Source organism: Xiphophorus hellerii, chromosome 18 (assembly GCF_003331165.1).
Source record: "Xiphophorus hellerii strain 12219 chromosome 18, Xiphophorus_hellerii-4.1, whole genome shotgun sequence".
In the NCBI taxonomy this organism is placed as follows: domain Eukaryota; kingdom Metazoa; phylum Chordata; class Actinopteri; order Cyprinodontiformes; family Poeciliidae; genus Xiphophorus; species Xiphophorus hellerii.
Window position 1 is genome coordinate 14,244,048 of NC_045689.1, and position 26,999 is coordinate 14,271,046.

Below are 26,999 nucleotides of genomic sequence, written 5' to 3' on the forward strand. Positions count from 1 at the left end.
TGAAGCCCAGCCTCGTCAAGCACACCTCGCGAGAAGGACCTCGCTGCAGCAAACAGAAAGGGGCGGGGAAGGACCTTTCCGTCAGTCCCATACCTTATTTGGAAATGGGACTATTGCATTCCGGAAATGAAGGGGGCGCTATTTTCATAATCACTAGTATAAATACCTTAAGACGCGGGGTTAAGAAAGACGTTTGGGAAGCTTTTGCACTGATGTTCGGCACACGATCAACAATGCAAAACTCACAAAGTCAACAAAAGGTATTTTTACCTTCTTGAAATTTTTTCACATCGTGAATCAGTACGCTTTTCTAGATTAGGTTGAAAATATAATTAACAGCTGTAAACTAGTGAAATTCGTAATTCATACAGGGGAAGGCTAATTTTAGCATGTAGCATAGCTAATTATTATCCCGCAGGGCACCATTAGATAAAAACAGAAAAGTAGATATGTATAATTGAGAAATGTATTTCATGCTCAGACTTTTTCTTTTATGTTAGTAGCTATTATGTTGTGTTCTTGCTCTATTTTGAGTGGGAATGAACCACGTCTTGTTTAAACATATCTGCAATATATATAGATGTTGTCTCACATCTGTCTTGCATTCTCATACATGTTTATAATTTTATGTTGTGAAATATGCCCTTGATAATTTTTAAAGTCTTTCCAGGTTGAAGCTACATTTAAAGTTTTAAATGAATCACTTTGGGCTTTGCAACAATTGGATATTTAAGGTCTTTATTTTATGAATTGATATGGAATTTCTAAATGGAATAGTGGGACACCAATCAGTTTACTGGTTGAGCTGGAGTCCTTATAGCAAAAGTTTCCAATGAGACATTATGGTAAACAATGATAATAGCTGAGCCAGGTCACCTGCAACCAAAAATATTCTAGTTTTTGGAATGGCACTTGTTAGAAGTTCAAAAGTCCTTTGGTTTCTTTGTAAATTATATTCACAATGTGAATAGTAAGAAAAATATTTGGCAAATAAACAACAAAAGTGCACTGTGAATGGACGTACTAAGTTGGCCAAAATTGTTGATTAAATGTTTTACCGACCAAACCTCTTTTCCATCTAGTTTTTATTTAATAAGCCAGAGACTATTATATTTTAGATTTTAACTGATTTATTTTAAGAATACCATTCACAACATCAAAATATATTATTTGAACTTCAGCACCAGCAAGTATTTGTTTATATCTGTTTTCTTAGTCTGCGATGGACTGGCGATCTGTCCAGGGTCCAGCCCTCATGACCCCACTATAGGGATAATTCATGATAATTAATGGGTGGATAAATGTGCTCTTAATGTAATGTACATTTGTCTCCAAAATATTAATTTGATTTATGTTGTATGACTTTTGTTTGAGATAGATAGGGTGTAAGGATGGATAAATACATCTCCATAATGAGTCCTTATTGTTGCTTATTTTAGATTGTTTGTTACTAATATAATGTTAAATAAAGATTTAAAAATAAAAAAGGGCCATACCACGTGACATATCATGTTTTGTAGCCATTTCTTTACTGTTTAATTTGTATTTTTAATGTTGAAAGTGTTCTTGGGTGTTTTGAAAGGCGTTGTCAAATAAAATACGTTATTATAATTATTATAACACGGTTGGTACAGGAAATAGTGTCGCTAGCGCCCCCTTCATTTCCGGACATTTCCCATTTCCATATAAGGTATGAGACTGACAGTGGTCCGTCCCCGCCCCTTTCTGTTTGCTGCAGCGAGGTGTACTTGAACTTCCCCACCAGATATCAGCAACGTAATCGATTTTGAAATTATGAATGGTACTTTAAAAATTAGATGGCTTCAGTCCTTTTTAAAAAAACAGTGATCTTATTTGGTTTGTTATATTGTCGTTCGTATTTCAAAAAGTTGGAGGTATTGAGTTGTTACCGAAATGTGATTTTGAATTATCAAAACTCCCCCTACAACTCTCTAATTTCCATCAACAGGTTTTGTTACAGTGGAAGTTAATGTTCAAACACAACTTCAGTCCTCATAATGTTCCACTGTGGAACAACAGAGCCATTCTAGGTGGTAGAAAATCTATTTTTCTAGAAGATTGGTGGAATAAACAAATCTGGTCAATTACTAATTTACTGGATGGAAATGGTGATATTCTAAGTTTGGAGGAATTTAACAGGAAGTATGGAACTGATTGTTCACTAACAATTTATAAGAAGGTTTTACGTAGTATCCCTATTGTCCTCATTCAATCAGTTAAAAACAATTTACCTAATTTCTTTATTTCAAGACTCCATAAGATTCAAATTGAGCATGTGGACATTAGGGATAATACATGCAGCAACAGGTTTTTGAATCAGAATTCTATAAATAATATGTACCCAGGAAGAACAAAAAGCACAGTTCTCTTACAAAATTTTAAGAAATCTATGATAGTCAAAATTAGGACAAATTATTTGAAATTCCCAATTCCTCCTAAATATAAAGAATTACATTTTAAAATAATACATAACATATATCCTTCAAATGAGTTCTTAAGAGAGAGATTTAAGTTCAATGTTTGTGGTTTTTGTACAACTCATTTGGAAACAACTAAACATTTGTTTTACGAATGTAAAGAAGTATTAAACTTATGGGATCAACTTCGAAACTTTCTGTCTTCTAAACCAATAAATGTGGATTTTATTTCCTTACAAAACATTAAATTTGGTTTATCTATCAAAGAAAAAAATTTGGAATTTTTAGTCAATGATTACAACAAAATATTATATCCATAAATGTCGCTATGCAAAATCCTCCCTCTCAAAAATGATCTTTCATTTTTTAAAAGATGTCTGAGAAAGATGCAGAATTTAAACACAATTAAATTGTTTGAGTTAATGGAAGAGTTTCAGTTAGTAGTCCCCTCTGATTAATTTATTTTATCTTATTTTTTTTTTAATCTATTTTTATTATATATTTTTTCCCATTACTTTAGTACTTTGTTCTAGCCTTGCATCTAATTGGCTTTGTCAACAGCAGGAGTTGTGATATTATATTTTTTTGTAATGTCTGTTATTGACGTGTTGTTTGAGATTGTTATTGTTATTCTTACACAGTCCTGGCCAAAAGTATTGAGAATGACACAAATATTATATTTTCACATGATCTGCTGCCCTCTGGTTTTCATGTGTGTATGTCAGATGTTGTCATCACTTACAGAAATACAATTGCAATCATATTATGAGTAACAAAAGCTTTTAATGACAGTTAGAATGAGTTAATGCAGCAAGTCAATATTTGCAGTGTTGACCCCTCTTCTTCAGGACCTCAGCAATTCTCCCTGGCATGCTCTCAATCAACTTCTGGACCAAATCCTGACTGATAGCAGTCCATTCTTGCACAATCAATGCTTGCATTTTGTCAGAATTCCTAGGTTTTCGTTTGTCCACCCTTCTCTTGATGATTGACCACAAGTTTTCAATGGGATAAAGATCAGGGGAGTTTCCAGGCCATGGACCCAAAATCTCTATGTTTTGTTCCCTGAGCCAGTTAGATATCACCTTTGCTTTATGGCAAGGTGCTCCATCATGCTGGAAAAGGCATTGTTCATCACCAAACTGCATAATAATCAGTTACTTAGATGCTTCTTTTTTTTTATAAACCATGCATTTATTGGAAAATAATTATTTCCAGTCTGTTTTTCTGTGATCGGTGTTGTCTTACACTATGAAGTTATAGGAATGCTTCTTAGGAACATATACAGTAAAGCAGTGGTCCCCAACCTTTTTAGTATCGCGGACCGGTCGAGACTTCGCATATTTGCTGCGGACCGGGGCTGTGCGCATGACTTCGGAAATTTATGGGAGCAGGGGCGGGAGTGCGAGTCAAGATGACCGACACCGATGCTGTTGCTGCTGTTTCTAACTCATTCTGCTGCTTGTGGGCTCAATGTTGGCGCACAAGACGTAACCGACAGAATCCGGTTAAAGGATTTTCAAAATAAAAGATCCTCCAGACTCAACACATAAAACGGAAGTATTCAGTTATTTCTTGCGCGGCCCGGTACCAATTGGTCCACGGACAGTTACCGGTCCACGGCCCGGGGGTTGGGGACCACTGCAATAAAGAACAATAGCATGAGTCCCAAACAGCTCTTCACAAACAATTCTTCACAGAAACCCTGAATATACACAGATACCACAATGTTTGGTTGGATATTGAGTTAAATACAGTTTAAAGGTTTATGTCAAAGAAGTGTGAGAAAATGGTCGACGGGTCTGAGGGCCAGATTGACTAAAAAGGGATTTAGAGAATCACTTAAAAAACTGAAGGGTGAATATTTTTTCGTCTGCTGTTATTTTCTATTACTCATTTAATTTTCACAAATTAAATGAGTATATATATATATATATATATATATATATATATACTGTATATATGTTTCAATAAAACTGGTTAAATTGCAAATATGTTGATTGTAGTAAACAAAAAGCATTTCTATGCTCCATGACTTCTGTTTTATGCATAGAGTGCAAATATTACAAGCCATGCTGACATATGCATGATTAAATGTTGTAAAAAGGAAAAAAAATCCTAGACTTGGAATAAACACATCTATAATCTACAATAAACATCTTCTTCTTGGTCATCATTAACTTCAGTGTTTTCCTTTCTCCACTCAGCTGCTTTCATAGTAGAGCTGAAGCCTGCTCACAGAAAACCTCAGATCCCCAGAGCTTCTTTCTTCATGCTGCAACCCAACAGTTTATTTCCAGCTTCAACGCACTCTGACACACATGGAGCTGAAGAAAAGATTCACTGAAGTTATTTTTTGCATCCAGTTTTAACATCTGTTTTATTACACACTTAAAAACAGGAGTTCCCTGGTGATTATATATATTACCGTTTTGAGCTTTAATCCATGATGCCGCCTTCATAGCCAGAAGCTCCCACTCCTCCTTTGCATCCATCTTAAAACCATGAAGCCAAATCAGAGCCAGAATGGAGGCCCACACTTCATTGTTGACCTAATTAACAGAGAGAAACAAAACAGGACAACAAAAAGGAGAGATGTTATACTGCTGTTTTCCTTTACTGAGGCCGCACTAGGAGGTATCTCACTGACTACTTGGAGCTTAGCGGTTACTAAGTATCTGTTACCGAGTACGTTTCATATACTTGATGGTTAGTTGATCAACTCCATTTTATCTCTGATTACAATTTTGACCCTGAAATATGGTGTTAGTTCTGAGTTTAAATTCACTTAAGGGCCTTTCTGCAAGGCTCTTTCATGTTCTCCCCAAGTATATGTGTGTTGTCTCTGCGTACTATGGATTTTTGTGTGTGAAAATATGCATGTTAGGCTTATTGATCAGCTGGACATGAAGTCGGTGTTAACCCAACTTCTAGTTAAACTCCCCTCTTTACAACCTTGAATCTTAGGTTTTGCCATTACTATTAGTAGTAGTAGTAGTAGTAGTAGTAATAATAATAATAACAAAATCTAACATTCAAGGGCATAAATAAGAAAGATTTAATATTTACATTATAAGATTTTTTTATTATTATTATTTTAGATTACAACCCACCAATTCTGGTTTTGCCTTTTCCACCTCCTCTTTGGTTTTTCCCAGCACAGCAGCCAGAGCTTCATGAAGCATCCAGCTGCCAGATGCATTCTGCAGGGACACCAGCTGCAGCAGAGGGTCTTTATGGGGCTGTTCATCATCATCTGACAGTGCTGACACATCTTCCCATGAACCAATAGCACCAGTGAAGTGAAAAGAGCTTGATAAGATGAGGTGAGTTTCGATAATCCACTGCATTAATGAATACTACTTACAATCAATGGGTTCTTCATGTCTGTAACTACCAGAGTTCTCCAAACAAAGCGACCCTAGAATAAAAAGAAACTGAGCATTACTGAGGAACATCATCCATCATCACGGTACAAGTAAATGTTTCTGCATGTGTAACTGAATAATACATCATTTAACCCTCCCACGTTCTAAAAAGTGGTAAAACGTACAGAGCTTTTATTAGCTCCCTGCTTTCACAATTTTTTTTTGTCTGTGGTTTTGGGAACTGACAGTTTGACGTGACAACTCCGCTTAGCTCTTGTCCAAGCGTCGCACTTACACTGTCTGAGGGTTAACAGACGGAGGCACCTTTCCTGAAAATTATTGCCAGCCATATAATCATGACAATCTGACAGCAATATTGCTCTTTCACAACAACAATATACAGAGGTTCTGCAAACAGATTATCATTAATGAAGCTTTTAATTTTTCTTGAAATTAGTCTGTCACAGGATATTTGCCACATTCTTTGAAAGTTGGCGTATTCATAAATTTACTCCATAAATTTATCATTCATTAAGGAATTGTAATTTTTTCATTCAACTCTCTGCTTATGAAATTCTGAAAATAAAACTTGAAATATGACTGACATTTATTCAGAAATGCTAAAGACAGCCAACAGTCAGAAAATCCTTTCAATTAACAATTGTCTTGTTTGTTGTTTTTTTTTTGTTGTTGATTAAAATTTTAACTGCTGCAGTTTTATTCATCAGTAGTTTCAGGGCTTAGATGTTGTGCTTAGCAATGTCTGTCAGATGCTGGAGCCCAGAGAGACTTAAAGAATATTTCTGAAACAGTGTTTGAAAAAAACAGCGCCATCTAAAGGTTAGTTTCTGCTGCAAATTACTGACATTTTAAATAATAGTACAATTCAACAATATATTTGACATGTTCCTAATTTTAAGGTTAGTCCATTTAAATAAACAATAAGACCAAATGATGTCATTGTCAGTTTCTCTGCACCAATAATAGATTGAGGACTGTTTTATGATGTTGTGCTTGTAACTCATTCATTGTTTTACTTACTAGAGAATATTCCACCTTTTTCCTTCTTTGCAGCAAAATAGGACAATTTAGCTGTCCTTCTTGAAAACACATCAGAATGACTGTAATTTTTTTTCTATTATTTTGTTTTACCTACAAAGTTTTGCATCATCTAAACAAGACATATGCTCCACTCCAAAAGTGCAGAGGAAAAAAAATGTCATAATTGTTTTTCATATAAAAGGTAAATTCTCTGAAATCTATTTTGATGAAGATCTCAGAGTGAAAATTAAACCATAATAATACTAATAAGCTGCCATTGAGCTTCTTCTCTGCTTGTGCCTTGTTTTGTTTTAGTGAACTAATTTATCAAGAACACATATTTCTGTAAAACTGTGGTTTTACATACAGTGGTTTGCAAAAGTATTCATACCCTTTCCACTTCAAAGTTTTGTTCAATTTTCACATTAAATTCCAAGAAATATATTTCTGTTTGTGGTTGTAATGTGACAAAATATGGACAGGTTTTTGGTGTATGAATATATCTGCAAACTACCATATCAGAGACAGAGAGGATTTTACTGATATTTTTCTTTACCCCTCCAGGGGGTCTTTTTGTGGGCTCTAGAGTTGCTTTTTCATGAAGTAGGCTGACAGGAAGGGGGGAAGAAGAGGCAGGAAGACATGCGGTAAACGTCGCCGGGTCCGGGAGTCGAACCTGCGACAGCCGCGTCGAGGACTTGAGGCCTCCAAATGTGAGTCGCGCTATCTCCTACGCCACCACGGCACGCCCATTTTACTGATATTTAACCAATCAGGAAATTAGAGTTGCTGAGATTTTTAGGTTAGGCCCAAAGTTCTCTTAAACTAAAAAGATTAAGTGAATAAAATTAAGCAAATTTCATTTCAAACTAATTGAAAATTCTAGTTTGAGAAAATCTCATCATGGCTTCATCCTTAAAATATTATTCTTCATTGCGGTTTAAGTCCAGAGAAAATGTGATTTATTTTCAACAGATAAAATGTAAACCTTTGTAAATCTGTATTGGTGGGTCTCTTCTCACAAGCATAGAGATGCGCTAACTGAAATTACAGAGATACATTTACTTCATGGAAACACATCAAGTTGGAGAAAAAAAAAAAACATTTTTCGACAATGAGTTATTTGGTCGCATTGAAATAGATGTATTTCGCAAAACTGCAATGGTAATACTTTTTTGCGTCACATGAGTCACATAACAGGTTTCTGTTATTAGTAGCAGAATAGAAAAGAAGACAACAGGAAGCAGTAGAATAATGATAATCTGTTATTGAGGGGTTTTCAGACAATTTACTTAATGTTGTAGTTGTTTTACTTACTATTGTCACGTCGAAATAGAGAAGGCATATCTATAACAAAAACAGAAAGGAGAAAATAAACAGGGTAAAACCTACATTGAATGAGTTCTTCCAAGATATTCCAAAGTAAAAATTAAACCACAATAAAATAAAACTATTCATCATTTATAGGCAAGAACATACCATCACCATCCATATAATTAATAAGTTATAGTACTGAAATATCTTGTGTTATTTCAGAGTATTCTCAACAAATTTTTGTGATTGTTTCTTTATTGTAGTTTTACTTTGTGTTTGAAGGATCTACTTACACCAACTTCGTTGAGACGTATCATTTGCTAAAATAGAAAAGGAGTAAAAAAAACAACAGGTGATAAAAAAAACATATTCATCAACATCATCACCTTTATTAAAGACACAAGTCCATGTAAAAAAATAATTAAAACAGGACAAAAATAACATAATAAACGATGGAAATCAAGGTCAAAGTTTATATACATATATACTTAATTTTGTAGTAATATACATATATATATATATATATATATATATATATATATTCTCTGCTTGTGCCTTGTTTTGTTTTAGTGAACTAATTTATCAAAAACACATATTTCTGTAAAACTGTGGTTTTACATACAGTGGTTTGCAAAAGTATTCATACCCTTTCCACTTCAAAGTTTTGTTCAATTTTCACATTAAATTCCAAGAAATATATTTCTGTTTATGGTTGTAATGTGACAAAATATGGACAAGTTTTTGGTGTATGAATATATCTGCAAACTACCATATCAGAGACAGAGAGGATTTTACTGATATTTTTTTTTACCCCTCCAGGGGGTCTTTTTGTGGGCTCTAGAGTTGCTTTTTCATGACGTAGGCTGACAGGAAGGGGGGAAGAAGAGGCAGGAAGACATGCGGTAAACGTCGCCGGGTCCGGGAGTCGAACCTGCGACAGCCGCGTCGAGGACTTGAGGCCTCCAAATGTCAGTCGCGCTATCTCCTACGCCACCACGGCACGCCCATTTTACTGATATTTAACCAATCAGGAAATTAGAGTTGCTGAGATTTTTAGGTTAGGCCCAAAGTTCTCTTAAACTAAAAAGATTAAGTGAATAAAATTAAGCAAATTTCATTTCAAACTAATTGAAAATTCTAGTTTGAGAAAATCTCACCATGGCTTCATCCTTAAAATATTATTCTTAATTGCGGTTTAAGTCCAGAGACAATGTGATTTATTTTCAACAGATAAAATGTAAATCTTCGTAAATGTGTATTGGTGGGTCTCTTCTCACAAGCATAGAGATGCGCTAACTGAAACTACAGAGATACATTTACTTCATGGAAACACATCAAGTTGGAGAAAAAAAAACAACATTTTTCGACAATGAGTTATTTGGTCGCATTGAAATAGATGTATTTCGCAAAACTGCAATGGAAATACTTTTTTGCGTCACATGAGTCACATAACAGGTTTCTGTTATTAGTAGCAGAAAAGAAAAGAAGACAACAGGAAGCAGTAGAATAATGATAATCTGTTATTGAGGGTTTTTCAGACAATTTACTTAATTTTGTAGTTGTTTTACTTACTATTGTCTCGTGGAGCATGACGATACTTATCTATCACAAATACAGAAAAGGAGAAAAAAGACGGGGTAAAACCTACATTGAATGAGTTCTTCCAAGATATTCCAAAGTAAAAATTAAACCAAAATAAAATTAAACTCTTCATCATTTATAGGCACCATCCATATAATTAATAAGTTATAGTACTGAAATATCTTGTATTTCAGAGTATTCTCAACAAATTTTGTGATTGTTTCTTTATTGTAGTTTTACTTTGTGTGTGAAGGATCTACTTACAACAACTTCGTTGAGACGTAGCCATTGCTAAAATAGAAAAGGAGTAAAAAAAAACAGGTGATAAAAAAAACATATTCATCAACATCATCACCTTTGTTAAAGACACAAGTCCATGTAAAAATAATTAAAACAGGACAAAAATAACATAATAAACGATGGAAATCAAGGTCAAAGTTTATATATATATATATACTTAATTTTGTAGTAATATACACATATATATATATATATATATATATATATATATATATATATATATATATATATATATATATATATATTCTCTGCTTGTGCCTTGTTTTGTTTTAGTGAACTAATTTATCAAGAACACATATTTCTGTAAAACTGTGGTTTTACATACAGTGGTTTGCAAAAGTATTCATACCCTTTCCACTTAACAGTTTTGTTCAATTTTCACATTAAATTCCAAGAAATATATTTCTGTTTGTGGTTGTAATGTGACAAAATATGGACAAGTTTTTGGTGTATGAATATATCTGCAAACTACCATATCAGAGACAGAGAGGATTTTACTGATATTTAACCAGTCAGGAAATTAGAGTTGCTGAGATTTTTAGGTTAGGCCCAAAGTTCTCTTAAACTAAAAAGATTAAGTGAATAAAATTAAGCAAATTTCATTTCAAAGTAATTGAAAATTCTAGTATGAGAAAATCTAATCATGGCTTCATCCTTAAAATATTATTCTTCATTGCGGTTTAAGTACAGAGACAATGTGATTTATTTTCAACAGATAAAATGTAAATCTTCGTAAATGTGTATTGGTGGGTCTCTTCTCACAAGCATAGAGATGCGCTAACTGAAATTACAGAGATACATTTACTTCATGGAAACACATCAATTTGGAGAAAAAAAACAACATTTTTCGACAATAAGTTATTTGGTTGCATTGAAATAGATGAATTTCGCAAAACTGCAATGGAAATAGTTTTTTGCGTCACATGAGTCACATAACAGGTTTCTGTTATTAGTAGCAGAATAGAAAAGAAGACAACAGGAATCAGTAGAATAATGATAATCTGTTATTGAGGGTTTTTCAGACAATGTACTTAATGTTGTAGTTGTTTTACTTACCATCTTCTGGTGGAGCATAATGACATATATCGATCACAAAAACAGAAAAGGAGAAAAAAGACGGGGTAAAACCTACATTGAATGAGCTCTTCCAAAATATTTATATTAAATATAAAACTTAAACCATAATAAAATAAAACTATTCATCATTTATAGGCACCATCCATATAATTAATAAGTTATAGTACTGAAATATCTTGTGTTATTTCAGAGTATTCTCAACAAATTTTTGTGATTGTTTCTTTATTGTAGTTTTACTTTGTGTTTGAAGGACCTATTTACAAAACTTTAGTTGAGACGTAGCCATTGCTAAAATAGAAAAGGAGTAAAAAAAACAACAGGTGATTAAAAAAAAACAACATATTCATCAACATCATCACCTTTAGTAATGACACAAGTCCATGTAAAAATAATTAAAACAGGACAAAAACAACATAATAAACAATGGAAATCAAAAAGTCAAAGTTTATATATATACATATATATATATATATATATATATTTATATATACTGAATATATATATACATATATACTTAATTTTGTAGTTTTATATACTGTATACATATATATATATATATATATTCTCTGCTTGTGCCTTGTTTTGTTTTAGTGAACTAATTTATCAAGAACACATATTTCTGTAAAACTGTGGTTTTACATACAGTGGTTTGCAAAAGTATTCATACCCTTTCCACTTCACAGTTTTGTTCAATTTTCACATTAAATTTCAAATATATTTCTGTTTATGGTTGAAATGTGACAAAATATGGACAAGTTTATGGTGTATGAATATATCTGCAAACTACAATATCAGAGACAGAGAGGATTTTACTGATATTTAACCAGTCAGGAAATTAGAGTTGCTGAGATTTTTAGGTTAGGCCCAAAGTTCTCTTATACTAAAAAGATTAAGTGAATAAAATTAAGCAAATTTCATTTCAAACAAATTGAAAATTCTAGTTTGAGAAAATCTAATCATGGCTTCATCCTTAAAATATTATTCTTCATTGCGGTTTAAGTCCAGAGACAATGTGATTTATTTTCAACAGATAAAATGTAAATCTTCGTAAATGTGTATTGGTGGGTCTCTTCTCACAAGCATAGAGATGCGCTAACTGAAACTACAGAGATACATTTACTTCATGGAGACACATCAAGTTGGAGAAAAAAAACAAAAATTTTTTCGACAATGAGTTATTTGGTCGCATTGAAATAGATGTATTTCGCAAAACTGCAATGGAAATACTTTTTTGCGTCACATGAGTCACATAACAGGTTTCTGTTATTAGTAGCAGAATAGAAAAGAAGACAACAGGAATCAGTAGAATAATGATAATCTGTTATTGAGGGTTTTTCAGACAATGTACTTAATGTTGTAGTTGTTTTACTTACCATCTTCTGGTGGAGCATAATGACATATATCGATCACAAAAACAGAAAAGGAGAAAAAAGACGGGGTAAAACCTACATTGAATGAGCTCTTCCAAAATATTTATATTAAATATAAAACTTAAACCATAATAAAATAAAACTATTCATCATTTATAGGCACCATCCATATAATTAATAAGTTATAGTACTGAAATATCTTGTGTTATTTCAGAGTATTCTCAACAAATTTTTGTGATTGTTTCTTTATTGTAGTTTTACTTTGTGTTTGAAGGACCTATTTACAAAACTTTAGTTGAGACGTAGCCATTGCTAAAATAGAAAAGGAGTAAAAAAAACAACAGGTGATTAAAAAAAAACAACATATTCATCAACATCATCACCTTTAGTAATGACACAAGTCCATGTAAAAATAATTAAAACAGGACAAAAACAACATAATAAACAATGGAAATCAAAAAGTCAAAGTTTATATATATACATATATATATATATATATATATATTTATATATACTGAATATATATATACATATATACTTAATTTTGTAGTTTTATATACTGTATACATATATATATATATATATTCTCTGCTTGTGCCTTGTTTTGTTTTAGTGAACTAATTTATCAAGAACACATATTTCTGTAAAACTGTGGTTTTACATACAGTGGTTTGCAAAAGTATTCATACCCTTTCCACTTCACAGTTTTGTTCAATTTTCACATTAAATTTCAAATATATTTCTGTTTATGGTTGAAATGTGACAAAATATGGACAAGTTTATGGTGTATGAATATATCTGCAAACTACAATATCAGAGACAGAGAGGATTTTACTGATATTTAACCAGTCAGGAAATTAGAGTTGCTGAGATTTTTAGGTTAGGCCCAAAGTTCTCTTATACTAAAAAGATTAAGTGAATAAAATTAAGCAAATTTCATTTCAAACAAATTGAAAATTCTAGTTTGAGAAAATCTAATCATGGCTTCATCCTTAAAATATTATTCTTCATTGCGGTTTAAGTCCAGAGACAATGTGATTTATTTTCAACAGATAAAATGTAAATCTTCGTAAATGTGTATTGGTGGGTCTCTTCTCACAAGCATAGAGATGCGCTAACTGAAACTACAGAGATACATTTACTTCATGGAGACACATCAAGTTGGAGAAAAAAAACAAAAATTTTTTCGACAATGAGTTATTTGGTCGCATTGAAATAGATGTATTTCGCAAAACTGCAATGGAAATACTTTTTTGCGTCACATGAGTCACATAACAGGTTTCTGTTATTAGTAGCAGAATAGAAAAGAAGACAACAGGAATCAGTAGAATAATGATAATCTGTTATTGAGGGTTTTTCAGACAATGTACTTAATGTTGTAGTTGTTTTACTTACCATCTTCTGGTGGAGCATAATGACATATATCGATCACAAAAACAGAAAAGGAGAAAAAAGACGGGGTAAAACCTACATTGAATGAGCTCTTCCAAAATATTTATATTAAATATAAAACTTAAACCATAATAAAATAAAACTATTCATCATTTATAGGCACCATCCATATAATTAATAAGTTATAGTACTGAAATATCTTGTGTTATTTCAGAGTATTCTCAACAAATTTTTGTGATTGTTTCTTTATTGTAGTTTTACTTTGTGTTTGAAGGACCTATTTACAAAACTTTAGTTGAGACGTAGCCATTGCTAAAATAGAAAAGGAGTAAAAAAAACAACAGGTGATTAAAAAAAAACAACATATTCATCAACATCATCACCTTTAGTAATGACACAAGTCCATGTAAAAATAATTAAAACAGGACAAAAACAACATAATAAACAATGGAAATCAAAAAGTCAAAGTTTATATATATACATATATATATATATATATATATATATTTATATATACTGAATATATATATACATATATACTTAATTTTGTAGTTTTATATACTGTATACATATATATATATATATATATTCTCTGCTTGTGCCTTGTTTTGTTTTAGTGAACTAATTTATCAAGAACACATATTTCTGTAAAACTGTGGTTTTACATACAGTGGTTTGCAAAAGTATTCATACCCTTTCCACTTCACAGTTTTGTTCAATTTTCACATTAAATTTCAAATATATTTCTGTTTATGGTTGAAATGTGACAAAATATGGACAAGTTTATGGTGTATGAATATATCTGCAAACTACAATATCAGAGACAGAGAGGATTTTACTGATATTTAACCAGTCAGGAAATTAGAGTTGCTGAGATTTTTAGGTTAGGCCCAAAGTTCTCTTATACTAAAAAGATTAAGTGAATAAAATTAAGCAAATTTCATTTCAAACAAATTGAAAATTCTAGTTTGAGAAAATCTAATCATGGCTTCATCCTTAAAATATTATTCTTCATTGCGGTTTAAGTCCAGAGACAATGTGATTTATTTTCAACAGATAAAATGTAAATCTTCGTAAATGTGTATTGGTGGGTCTCTTCTCACAAGCATAGAGATGCGCTAACTGAAACTACAGAGATACATTTACTTCATGGAGACACATCAAGTTGGAGAAAAAAAACAAAAATTTTTTCGACAATGAGTTATTTGGTCGCATTGAAATAGATGTATTTCGCAAAACTGCAATGGAAATACTTTTTTGCGTCACATGAGTCACATAACAGGTTTCTGTTATTAGTAGCAGAATAGAAAAGAAGACAACAGGAATCAGTAGAATAATGATAATCTGTTATTGAGGGTTTTTCAGACAATGTACTTAATGTTGTAGTTGTTTTACTTACCATCTTCTGGTGGAGCATAATGACATATATCGATCACAAAAACAGAAAAGGAGAAAAAAGACGGGGTAAAACCTACATTGAATGAGCTCTTCCAAAATATTTATATTAAATATAAAACTTAAACCATAATAAAATAAAACTATTCATCATTTATAGGCACCATCCATATAATTAATAAGTTATAGTACTGAAATATCTTGTGTTATTTCAGAGTATTCTCAACAAATTTTTGTGATTGTTTCTTTATTGTAGTTTTACTTTGTGTTTGAAGGACCTATTTACAAAACTTTAGTTGAGACGTAGCCATTGCTAAAATAGAAAAGGAGTAAAAAAAACAACAGGTGATTAAAAAAAAACAACATATTCATCAACATCATCACCTTTAGTAATGACACAAGTCCATGTAAAAATAATTAAAACAGGACAAAAACAACATAATAAACAATGGAAATCAAAAAGTCAAAGTTTATATATATACATATATATATATATATATATATATATTTATATATACTGAATATATATATACATATATACTTAATTTTGTAGTTTTATATACTGTATACATATATATATATATATATATTCTCTGCTTGTGCCTTGTTTTGTTTTAGTGAACTAATTTATCAAGAACACATATTTCTGTAAAACTGTGGTTTTACATACAGTGGTTTGCAAAAGTATTCATACCCTTTCCACTTCACAGTTTTGTTCAATTTTCACATTAAATTTCAAATATATTTCTGTTTATGGTTGAAATGTGACAAAATATGGACAAGTTTATGGTGTATGAATATATCTGCAAACTACAATATCAGAGACAGAGAGGATTTTACTGATATTTAACCAGTCAGGAAATTAGAGTTGCTGAGATTTTTAGGTTAGGCCCAAAGTTCTCTTATACTAAAAAGATTAAGTGAATAAAATTAAGCAAATTTCATTTCAAACAAATTGAAAATTCTAGTTTGAGAAAATCTAATCATGGCTTCATCCTTAAAATATTATTCTTCATTGCGGTTTAAGTCCAGAGACAATGTGATTTATTTTCAACAGATAAAATGTAAATCTTCGTAAATGTGTATTGGTGGGTCTCTTCTCACAAGCATAGAGATGCGCTAACTGAAACTACAGAGATACATTTACTTCATGGAGACACATCAAGTTGGAGAAAAAAAACAAAAATTTTTTCGACAATGAGTTATTTGGTCGCATTGAAATAGATGTATTTCGCAAAACTGCAATGGAAATACTTTTTTGCGTCACATGAGTCACATAACAGGTTTCTGTTATTAGTAGCAGAATAGAAAAGAAGACAACAGGAATCAGTAGAATAATGATAATCTGTTATTGAGGGTTTTTCAGACAATGTACTTAATGTTGTAGTTGTTTTACTTACCATCGTCTGGTGGAGTATAATGACATATATCTATAACAAAAACAGAAAAGGAGAAAAAAGACGGGGTAAAACCTACATTGAATGAGCTCTTCCAAAATATTTATATTAAATATAAAACTTAAACCATAATAAAATAAAACTATTCATCATTTATAGGCACCATATATATAATTAATAAGTTATAGTACTGAAATATCTTGTGTAATTTCAGAGTATTCTCAACACATTTTTGTGATTGTTTCTTTATTGTAGTTTTACTTTGTGTTTGAAGGATCTATTTATAAAACTTTAGTTGAGACGTAGCCGTTGCTAAAATAGAAAAGGAGTAAAAAAACAACAGGCGATAAAAAAAAAACATATTCATCAACATCATCACTTTTATTAATGACATAAGTCCATGTAAAAATAATTAAAACAGGACAAAAACAACATAATAAACGATGGAAATCAAAAAGTCAAAGCTTATATATATACATATATATATATATATATATATTTATATATACTGAATGTATATATACATATATACTTAATTTTGTAGTTTTATATACTGTATACATATATATATATATATTTATATATATATATATATATTCTCTGCTTGTGCCTTGTTTTGTTTTAGTGAACTAATTTATCAAGAACACATATTTCTGTAAAACTGTGGTTTTACATACAGTGGTTTGCAAAAGTATTCATACCCTTTCCACTTCACAGTTTTGTTCAATTTTCACATTAAATTCCAAGAAATATATTTCTGTTTATGGTTGAAATGTGACACAATATGGACAAGTTTTTGGTGTATGAATATATCTGCAAACTACCATATCAGAGACAGAGAGGATTTTACTGATATTTAACCAGTCAGGAAATTAGAGTTGCTGAGATTTTTAGGTTAGGCCCAAAGTTCTCTTAAACTAAAAAGATTAAGTGAATAAAATTAAGCAAATTTCATTTCAAACTAATTGAAAATTCTAGTATGAGAAAATCTCATCATGGCTTCATCCTTAAAATATTATTCTTAATTGCGGTTTAAGTCCAGAGACAATGTGATTTATTTTCAACAGATAAAATGTAAATCTTCGTAAATGTGTATTGGTGGGTCTCTTCTCACAAGCATAGAGATGCGCTAACTGAAACTACAGAGATACATTTACTTCATGGAAACACATCAAGTTGGAGAAAAAAAAACAACATTTTTCGACAATGAGTTATTTGGTCGCATTGAAATAGATGTATTTCGCAAAACTGCAATGGAAATAGTTTTTTGCGTCACATGAGTCACATAACAGGTTTCTGTTATTAGTAGCAGAAAATAAAAGACGACAACAGGAAGCAGTAGAATAATGATAATCTGTTATTGAGGGTTTTTCAGACAATGTACTTAATTTTGTAGTTGTTTTACTTACAATTGTAATGTCGAGATAGAGAAGGCATATCTATAACAAAAACAGAAAGGAGAAAATAAACAGGGTAAAACCTACATTGAATGAGTTCTTCCAAGATATTCCAAAGTAAAAATTAAACCAAAATAAAATAAAACTATTCATCATTTATAGGCACCATCCATATAATTAGTAAGTTATAGTACTGACATATCTTGTGTTATTTCTGAGTATTCTCAACAAATTATTGTGATTGTTTCTTTATTGTAGTTTTACTTTGTGTTTGAAGGATCTATTTACGAGCTCTTTGTGGAGCTAAACCCAAATTCGCCATTACTAAAACAGAAAAGGAGTGAAAAAAACAACAGGTGATACTAAATTAATAAAAGCTGCCAATCTGGAAAAAAAACACATTCAGCAACATCATCACCTTTATTGAAGACACAAGTCCATGTAAAAAGTAATTAAAACAGGACCACAATAACATAACGTTAGAAATCAAAAAGTTAATGTTTATATATATATATATATGTATATATATATATATTTTGTAATTGTTTCTTTATTGTAGTTTTACTTTGTGTTTGAAGGATCTATTTACGAGCTCTTTGTGGAGCTAAACCCAAATTCGCCATTACTAAAACAGATGAGTAAAAAAAAAAAAAACAGGTGATACTAAATTAATAAAAGCTGCCAATCTGGAAAAAAAAACATATTCATCAACATCATCACCTTTATTAAAGACACAAGTCCATGTAAAAAGTAATTAAACAGGACAAAAATAACATATTATTATTATTATTATTATTATTATTATATATGATTGGGGAAAAAAATTACTCACCTGTTGGGACATTTCTGCGCACCAGCGGTCCTTGAACTGCCTGGCCGCTGTCTTTGTTGACAGCAATGAAGGCAGTGAAACAACTGCTTACTCCTGATTGGATGCTGAGCTCCACCACCTTCTTCTTCATTTCTTCATCCTGGTGTCCTCTTCGTGTCCTCTCCTCTGACTCCATAGAGCGAATCACAGTGCGAGCAGCCAGCCTGTGGACTGTTAATCTGCAGACAGTAAGGAGAAAGATCTAAAGATGGAGATCAAATGTTTTTATGAACACAAATTGCCTCGGCTTTCTCAGTTTTCAACCTTTTTCTCCCATCATGCTGCTCTATTTTATCTTATGTCCGACTCCCAAAGGTTAAAAAGACCTCCTATTTTTTCATTAATTCAGGAAGAAGGTCAGTCTTTTCACCTCTGTTTGCTATTCATCAATAATTCAATAAGCAAAATTTATGGAAGCAGGAAGATTATGTTTTCACATTTCTTAAAAGTAAATCAAATCCAATTTCTGTTGTAATATCACTAATATGATACTTTCTGTATTTTAAACTTGTGTACTGAGGTGACCTCAAGACATCCTTTCACTTTGCTTTCAGACCCAAGACAAAATAAAATGTCCACAACTTTCCACAAATCTAAAAAAAAACTGTTTTTATAACAAGGGAAAATTAGAAATAACATGTTTATTATTTCACATCAGGAGCTGCAAAAATAGCGGCACAGTTGTTAGTAATTTCACGTTGCAACAAGAAGGCTGTGAATTTTAATCCTGTCCAGAGTTTCTGCATTGAGTTTGCATTTTCTCTCTGTGAATGTTTGAGTTTTTTCCTGGTATTTCTTCTTCATATCAGAGGCCAACAGTCTACATTTTAGGTTGACTGGTGTTTCTAAATTACCTATGAGTGTGTCTCTGTGTTGCTGCTGAATGGCGTAGAGACTTGTCCATAGTGGACTCTGCCTCTTAAGAACCAGTTATATCACAACTATGACTGGATGATTATTTTATATTTCAGTGTTGCAGATCCTTGAAATTGTAGACGTACTACCTCATTTCAACAAGACTATGATATGTCTTGTCAATACTGTCAAACCAGGATATAAGGCGTTTACCCAGAGTCCTCTGCAGGTTTGAGGTTGAAGTGCAGCTGGTTCTGAGAGGGATGACCTGCCAGGCTGTACTTCACTGTCACACTGCCATCTGCTTCCTCTGAACTCTGACAAATAAAAAAATTACAAAAATAGATAAAAATATAACAATATGTCATGCTAAATGCTTTGCTACAGAAAACATAAACTGAGATTCTGGTGACCCTACCGGTCCTGTAAGCTGAGCATAAATCAGCGATCTCTGACCCTGAAATATTGCTGTAATGGGTTGAGAGAGAACGGTGGCGGACACTCCCTTTGGTAAATCCCAAGAGACGGAAATGTCATTCACAGCTGGCTGCAGTGCAAACCTGAGTGACTGCATCACCTGTGATTCAAACAATAGTTGTGAAATTATTTACTTTTACTATCATTACATTCTGATGAGTTGGTGAATTTTGTTTCAGAAATTTTGTTTTTACTTTTGGTTGCATCCTGTCAGCCCCAGTGATGAACTGAGCTTGACCTCCGCCGTCTTTGGCCATCCCGTTGATGAGAGCAGAGCTGGCTCCTTCTCCAATCCCAAAAGAGAAACACCTAAGATACAAGAGTTTGATTTCAAACTCACAATGACATCAGAACATGAACCAGACTGGGGATCTGTGTGTTTATGGTTTCACCTGTGGGAGTCTGCATTCTTCTTAACAAGATCAGTAACTTCTTTGGTGTTCCCCACCTCTCCGTCAGTGAAGACAAACAACTGAGGGAGGAGATGTAAATGAGCTTTGGAGAAAACAAGTTTCTCTAACATTTCAGAAATGAGTAAAGCAGTAGGAGTCATTGTGGTGAACAACCACATTGTTCATTTTACATAGATGTGATAAAGCTCATTATTTGCTGGTGCAACTTCAAGAGTTGGTGCAATAAAAGTGTGTATATCTGACCTGTCGAGGATGTTTGGGAATGCAGGCTTGGCTGTAAATGTGATTAAGAGGCTGAAGAATCTCTGTTCCTCCAAGATTAGACTCCATCTTTTCAACCTTTTCTAGAGCCTTCTTCATGGTCTTCTTAGTGTACTCCACACTCTTACTGCCAAATAAAGTACGGAACATGTGAAATAAAATTATGATAAACATCAAAAGCCACAAAACATGCCATAATCTATTAAAACAATCACCAAGTTACCAAGTTTTACATGAAATTTCCTGTGGAAATGTTAGTAAAAGAAAAATGAAATAAGAAAAAGAAACTTATTAAAGGGTGTTTAGGACTGGGAGTTACAGTAGATGTCACTCACGGGAAGATGTGCTCAAAGGAGGAACCAAAACTATAAATGTTGAAGTAGCAGCCCATTGGTAAACTCTTCAACAGGAGCAGCAGAGTATCCTAAAGAAAGACAGGAAGTAAAGGACACACTTACAGAGAGAAGGAATCATGCTTTGACAAATTACATAAAGATGTAGTTCAATTTAATTATTTATTTTATTTATTTCATAACAATTTAAGACTTTCTGAACAGTTAACATCTAATCCAGAGTCGACAAATCTACTCAATTTGACTTCGGCCATATTATGACACTCCAACTTAAATATATCAGTTGTGTCATTTTATAAGGCTTTTAATTGCTGTCAAGTCAGCACTGAGTGGTTATTTACCTAAAAGTCTTTAGTCAAAATGTCCTCAAGAATGAATGGCACCTCTGGTAAAATATTTAAACAAAGTAGTCCTGTGGTCTTCTTGATTCAGGAAATGGCCAAAAGAAAATCCCTTCCCACCTGAACATGTCAACATGTGTATCACACCAGGAAAGTCCAGTGGTTCTCTTGTTTGTTCCAGACCAAAAGTAGATTTTTTGTTTGTTTGTTTTTTTGCTCTTACATTGTGATTTTTTGCAAGTGGACTAATTTCTAAATAATGTCCAATACTGTTGTGCTTTTAGTTAAACTACAATACCAATGAGAGGATATGCTCTATGTGACCCACAACATGCTGACAGCAACACTGCTAAGCAGGAAAAGGCAGGTCAGGTACGATTTCACTGCAATTAGTCCATGAAGTAGCGTTAGTAATACTAAAGTGCTCATTTTTACCACAAAGTCCCAGTAACAGTTTCCTGTACTTGGTTCAACTTGAGCCAGGTCTGTATTTTTTTGTATTTTTTAAGTCATACTACCGACAAGACAAAACGTTGTGCTTCACTTTCAGCATGACAAATTATGCAATGCTAAAGTGTGCACTGTGGCTTGATTTGTGACTTGCATCAGTAGTTTCATACAGTTAACTTGTGTCTGTATTAAGGAAAAAACATTTTCTAAAATGTCTTTTTGGAGATGTGAATACAGGCGTTTGAATTAGTTTTGCTCTAAATATAAAGGACTGAGTGGAGCAAATGTTTTACAGCATGACTTTTACATTTTCTTACTTGTAGAATAGAATCTGTGACCCGTACAGAAGAATCTTTGAAGGTGTAACAAATATTACTAGTCATCAACTCTAAACAATCATCCTTCTAAAATAATTTGAACTATCCCATTAAAACTTGGATAAATACCCGTGCACTGCTAATGCGAGTTTCTTGCGGTGTGCTGTTGTTCATGGGGCAGTCCATACTTCCTGATCGATCCACCAAGAACACAAACTCTCCACAGGTGGCGAGTGAGGACATCACTGATTGGGGGAACTCAGGGTAAAGACTAACCATCACCACTGGGTCACCCATCAGAGAGCCTGGGACATGTTGAAGATGGAAAAAATACAAATATACATAAACTTTCTCATATTCCAACAATGAATAATCAGTAACTCCTTAAGTAATCCGTTCTCACCAGGTTTGGCAGAGGCCTGTCCTGCCTCCACCACAGCAGAGGGCTGGTGGGCGTCTTTGTAATAAATCAGTAGCTCAATGTCTCTGTCAAACTTGTGTCCTCCACCCAATTTAACCTATAATTCAAAAACAGAAATAAGAAAACTAAAGTTATTTATCTTGTTCGTAATAACTACATCCAGCAGTAAAATCAGCTCTCTACCCACCGTGGCCTTAGTTTGATCAGCGTTGAGATACTGAAGAGGCTCCAGAGAGCAACTGGACTCTATTTTAGAGATTGGACGAGGAGAGGACACTTGGGCGGAAAAGGACAGACTGTAGGGCACCAGAGAGGCTGGTACTGAGGTCACCTGGACACTGGGACCTTCACTACCTGGAAACAACATGAGAGAAAACTGGGAGTCATTTACTTTGCAATTAAAATGTATATGAGTGCATCCATCTATTGACTAGTTTTCCTACCCTGGGGTTGGTATCGAGGGTTGAGCACAGCAGGCAGACAGAACCTCAGCCCATCATCAGCCTGCACAGCCAGCTCAGTGACGTACTCCAGCCTGATGGAGGCGCTCTCTCCTGGAGGCAGCCTGCCCACCTTCAGAGAGAAGATATCTGGACTCTGCTCACTCTCCTCCAACAGGAAGGCCTGCTGACCGGAGCTCAGAGCGTCATCATACTCCTCCTGAGCCTGCAGTCCACATGAAGCATGTCAGCAATGTTCACTTTTCTGTGTTTTAGTTTTTTATAGAGAAGACATCTTTGTTCCAGCTCACCTGCTGTTTCTCCTTCACCTCAGCTACAATGTGTGTTTTTCCAATCTGAGCACTGAAATGACACACAGCAGCATCTCCAGGCAGAGGGAAGACAAACACAGCCTCTAGAGGTTTGTCCTCCTTGTTCTCGTAGTTCAGAGTGGAGACCAGAGTAGCTACATGGTCCTTCACCTCCAGCTGAGCATCAATGCTCTTCAGAGGAACTAAATCAGCAAAAGAAAGACAAGAATGAACCATAGAAATATATCTTATGAGTGTCTTATTACACTTCACAGTTTCTGTGCTTAAAAGACTTTCTGAGAAGAAACCAAGTGTAGTTTGCTTTCTTTTTTGTTTTTTTACCCCTCCAGGGGGTCTTTTTTGTGGGCTCTTATGTGTCCCTTATGTGACAGTAGGCTGACAGGAAACAGGGAAGGAGAGGGGGGAAGACATGCAGCAAATGTCGTCGGGTCCGGGAGTCGAACCCGCGACTGCCGCGTCGAGGACTCAAGGCCTCCAAATACGGGTCGCGCTACGCCACCATGGACCGCACCGTGTAGTTTGCTTTCTAACAGCTGATTACCTGGTTCCTTCTTTTCAGTGAGCAGACCGCAGAAGTTCATCATTGTTCCTGTGAGGCAGACAACTTTGGGGGGAAATGGGTTAAAAAGCTTTAAACTAGGCAGCAACTTTTTGTGATATCACAAGCAAACAGAAAGAAAACATTTAAAATTAATCAGGAAAACCTTAAGCTTATTAAGGGGACATGACAGTGAAGTAAATATTGCATTTAAAAATCAGATTTAATTACTTTAAATAAATTAATCTTGTAAATGGTTGTGTTTTGTGGTACATGGAAGTCAAATATATATGATGAGATAGATATAACAAATATTAGGTCACCTTTACCCCAATATACCACATTATGGCCTGGGAACTCAAAAAGTACCGCATAGTAGGAATGAGAAGCAATTTCAAATATCGTGGAACTTTAGCATTTAGAGTGTGTCTCACCACAAGCATCTCAAAAATCTCAGACTTTATATGAATTTTGGGAAGTTAAACAGAAGCAGATTTTAAGTGAGCAAAAATTTATATTAAAGTTTTCTTAATTTGTTTGAGACATTGACACTATCAAAATAAATATTTTTATTTTAAAATAGTCAGTTAAAAATCTTTTCAAGAAAACGTACAACGTTCAACCGGGTGTGTGAAAAGATGGGCTTGACTGCATGCAAACCAGATAACCAAGAAGACTTCTTTAGAAATGCGATGACTCAAATGGATTTGCTTTTACGCCAAACCACAGCTGTTTTTGTTTGCGTTGGTCTAAATGCTAGCGAGTGCGTCTGCTCAAATAAACTCAGAAAAGAAGTGAAGAAAGCTTACCAGTGAGGACAGACCCTTCTCACGGAGAAATACTGAATCTTCTGCGCGTTAAACTAAGAGCTTCTGCTCAAACAGACCAAAACAGCTGCTCCTCTACCGGGAACGCTCGTTTTTATATGAAAGCGCACCGGGTGGGTGGAGCATTGATAGTGAAGCCCATTCTCGTGCTTACATACATTTTAAGCAAATTTATTTTTTCCTGTACCGTTTTTACTTCTCTTTTCTTTATCAGACTGTACCTCTTTCCCTTTAAGTGTATTTCATGGACTGCAGCAACCGATTCACATGAAATGACAAAGCATTCTAAATTATTTGATAACTATTATAAGATAAAGTAAATATTTGAAATTGAGCTCAGGTTTTAGTTTTAAAGACAGTACTTTAAATGGAAAACCTATATATCTTTTAGACCTCCTCTTATGTTGTGGGTCACATTGACCCGTTTTAAAGTTTTAAAAAAAGTTTCTTTTAATAGTTGGAAGTATTTTTTTGCATGAAACTTTTTCTATTTGTCTTAATAGGTGCACTCTACAAATAAATTGAAAATTTATTCATTTTACACATTTGCAACTCCTCTCCCCCCAGCGTCGACTTTTTACATAGATACTGTTCGGGTCAATTTGACCCGGCAGTCACGTTGAAGTGCAAAAAAATATTAAAAAATGTCCAATTCTATATGTTTCCTGGCAGCTGCGAACCATATTTTCACCACACACAGTGGTTAGTTAATTTTTGTCCACCTGCAATGAATGCACAATTGTGACTCATATTAGAGTGAACAGATCACTTCACCGAGAATAGGAAAGACAGGAGAGTGTAGTGACTTTGAATATAGCGTTGTTGGTGCTACGATATAGAAAAAATATTCAGTGACTTTTTTGTGCATTATTTAAGCAATCAGACGTGTAAATTAGAGCCTGCATGGTGAGATTAAACTATCACTGTATATCACTCACAAACTTGAGACCACTAAAGAAAACCTCAGACCCATAGTGTTGCTCTGCACTCTGCAACCCAGCAGTGCACTTCCTGTTTCAAGAGACTGACACACAGAGCTTGTTACAAAAGCCGCAAAGCGACTGAATATATGACAACACTGCTGCAGAATTCACATGAATTCCATTTCTTCATCTTTACTGAAAGGTAAATATTGAAAAACTAAAAGTAAGTAAAAGTAAGAAGCATAAACACATTCACACTTCATTGTTGCTGCTTGGTTATAGGATGAGGCATCATGTTTTTTAAGTTATCAGCTTTAAAACATGCTGTTTTTACTTATTTTTTTCTGTAATTACTAGACATGCATCATAGAAAACAGACTGAGGGGTTAGCTCCTATTGGAAAGTAGTTTGTTTCTCCAAACCGTTTGTCACTTCATGTTCCTAGTGTGGTATGGAAAACTAAGATCTTCATGCAACCCCAGCTCAAAAACCTTTAGAAGTGTGTTTTCCTTTTGTTGTTGGAAGATATATATATATTTATATAGTTGACACTATTCCTTCTTTTAAAGCATGAAAGTTTTAAAGAATTAAAGTCTAAACATTTTGAGTAATTTGATAAGATTCAAAGTAAAATACTTATATTAATATTGATTTACTTGTAATAATACTTACAATTTCATTTGTGGGAACACTTACAAGAAAAACAAGTATCTGTAACTTTGGTATCAAATAATTAGAATCATGGATTATTCTTGGTTTCTTTTCAGAAAACATCTGTAATAACTCACATTAAGATTATAATAAGAGTAATTAATAAGTTATGGTTATAAAATTATAAATGAAAGCTAAATCAGAGAAGCTAGAGAAGTTATAAATGTGACTTTGACATTGAACTTGAAATGGTGTGAAAAGGTGTAACTGCAATTAAACGTCACCGATATATTGGAGGTAGATGGTGAAAGGTTAAGGGAAAAAGGGGAACTAACAGGAGAGCAGAGATGACCAACGCCTTATTTGGAAGCAGGTTGTTGAACAATGTAAACGTTTCAGAGAAGGGGTTGTGCATGCAATGGACATAGGAGGTTGAGCAACCCTGAGACATTAGCACAG

The 26,999-nt window shown here is 33.5% G+C and overlaps 1 protein-coding gene across 7 annotated transcripts; it reads right to left on the reverse strand.

Moving 5' to 3' along the window:
• Nucleotides 1-3,201: 3,201 nt before the first annotated feature.
• On the reverse strand, nt 3,202-25,078 carry LOC116707909 (von Willebrand factor A domain-containing protein 5A-like). Of its 7 annotated transcripts, none has more exons than XM_032545605.1 (28): nt 24,949-25,078; nt 24,143-24,205; nt 23,581-23,783; nt 23,273-23,495; nt 23,017-23,183; nt 22,812-22,926; nt 22,538-22,713; nt 21,283-21,371; nt 20,930-21,074; nt 20,666-20,745; nt 20,468-20,582; nt 20,215-20,373; nt 20,010-20,113; nt 18,903-19,120; nt 18,660-18,695; nt 18,083-18,112; nt 16,677-16,706; nt 15,281-15,286; nt 13,885-13,890; nt 12,493-12,498; nt 10,007-10,033; nt 9,734-9,763; nt 8,455-8,481; nt 8,165-8,194; nt 5,806-5,859; nt 5,552-5,712; nt 4,867-4,990; nt 3,202-4,765 (listed from the first exon to the last, which is right to left on the reverse strand). In XM_032545605.1, the coding sequence occupies exons 2-28, from the start codon at nt 24,183-24,185 to the stop codon at nt 4,686-4,688; spliced, it is 2,484 nt and encodes an 827-aa protein (XP_032401496.1). In that variant the 5' UTR covers nt 24,186-24,205; nt 24,949-25,078; the 3' UTR covers nt 3,202-4,685. The 7 variants fall into 7 exon arrangements, with proteins under 7 accessions (XP_032401496.1, XP_032401495.1, XP_032401497.1 ...); XM_032545604.1 differs by having other exon boundaries at nt 5,552-5,735; nt 5,802-5,859; XM_032545606.1 differs by lacking the exon at nt 18,660-18,695 and having other exon boundaries at nt 5,552-5,735; nt 5,802-5,859.
• Between the last annotated feature and the right edge of the window lie 1,921 nt (nt 25,079-26,999).

What these genes read in the sequence shown, in the direction of transcription:
- LOC116707909 (XM_032545604.1), bottom strand. Translation starts at nt 24,185, where the DNA reads ATGATGAACTTCTGCGGTCTGCTCACTGAAAAGAAGGAACCAG. An exon ending in CTCGCATTAGCAGTGCACGG is followed by an intron (nt 21,372 to 22,537) that starts GTATTTATCCAA and finishes GTCTTTCTTTAG; the next exon opens with GATACTCTGCTGCTCCTGTT. An exon ending in TCTATTTCGACGTGACAATA is followed by an intron (nt 5,860 to 8,164) that starts GTAAGTAAAACA and finishes TTTTTATTCTAG; the next exon opens with GGTCGCTTTGTTTGGAGAAC.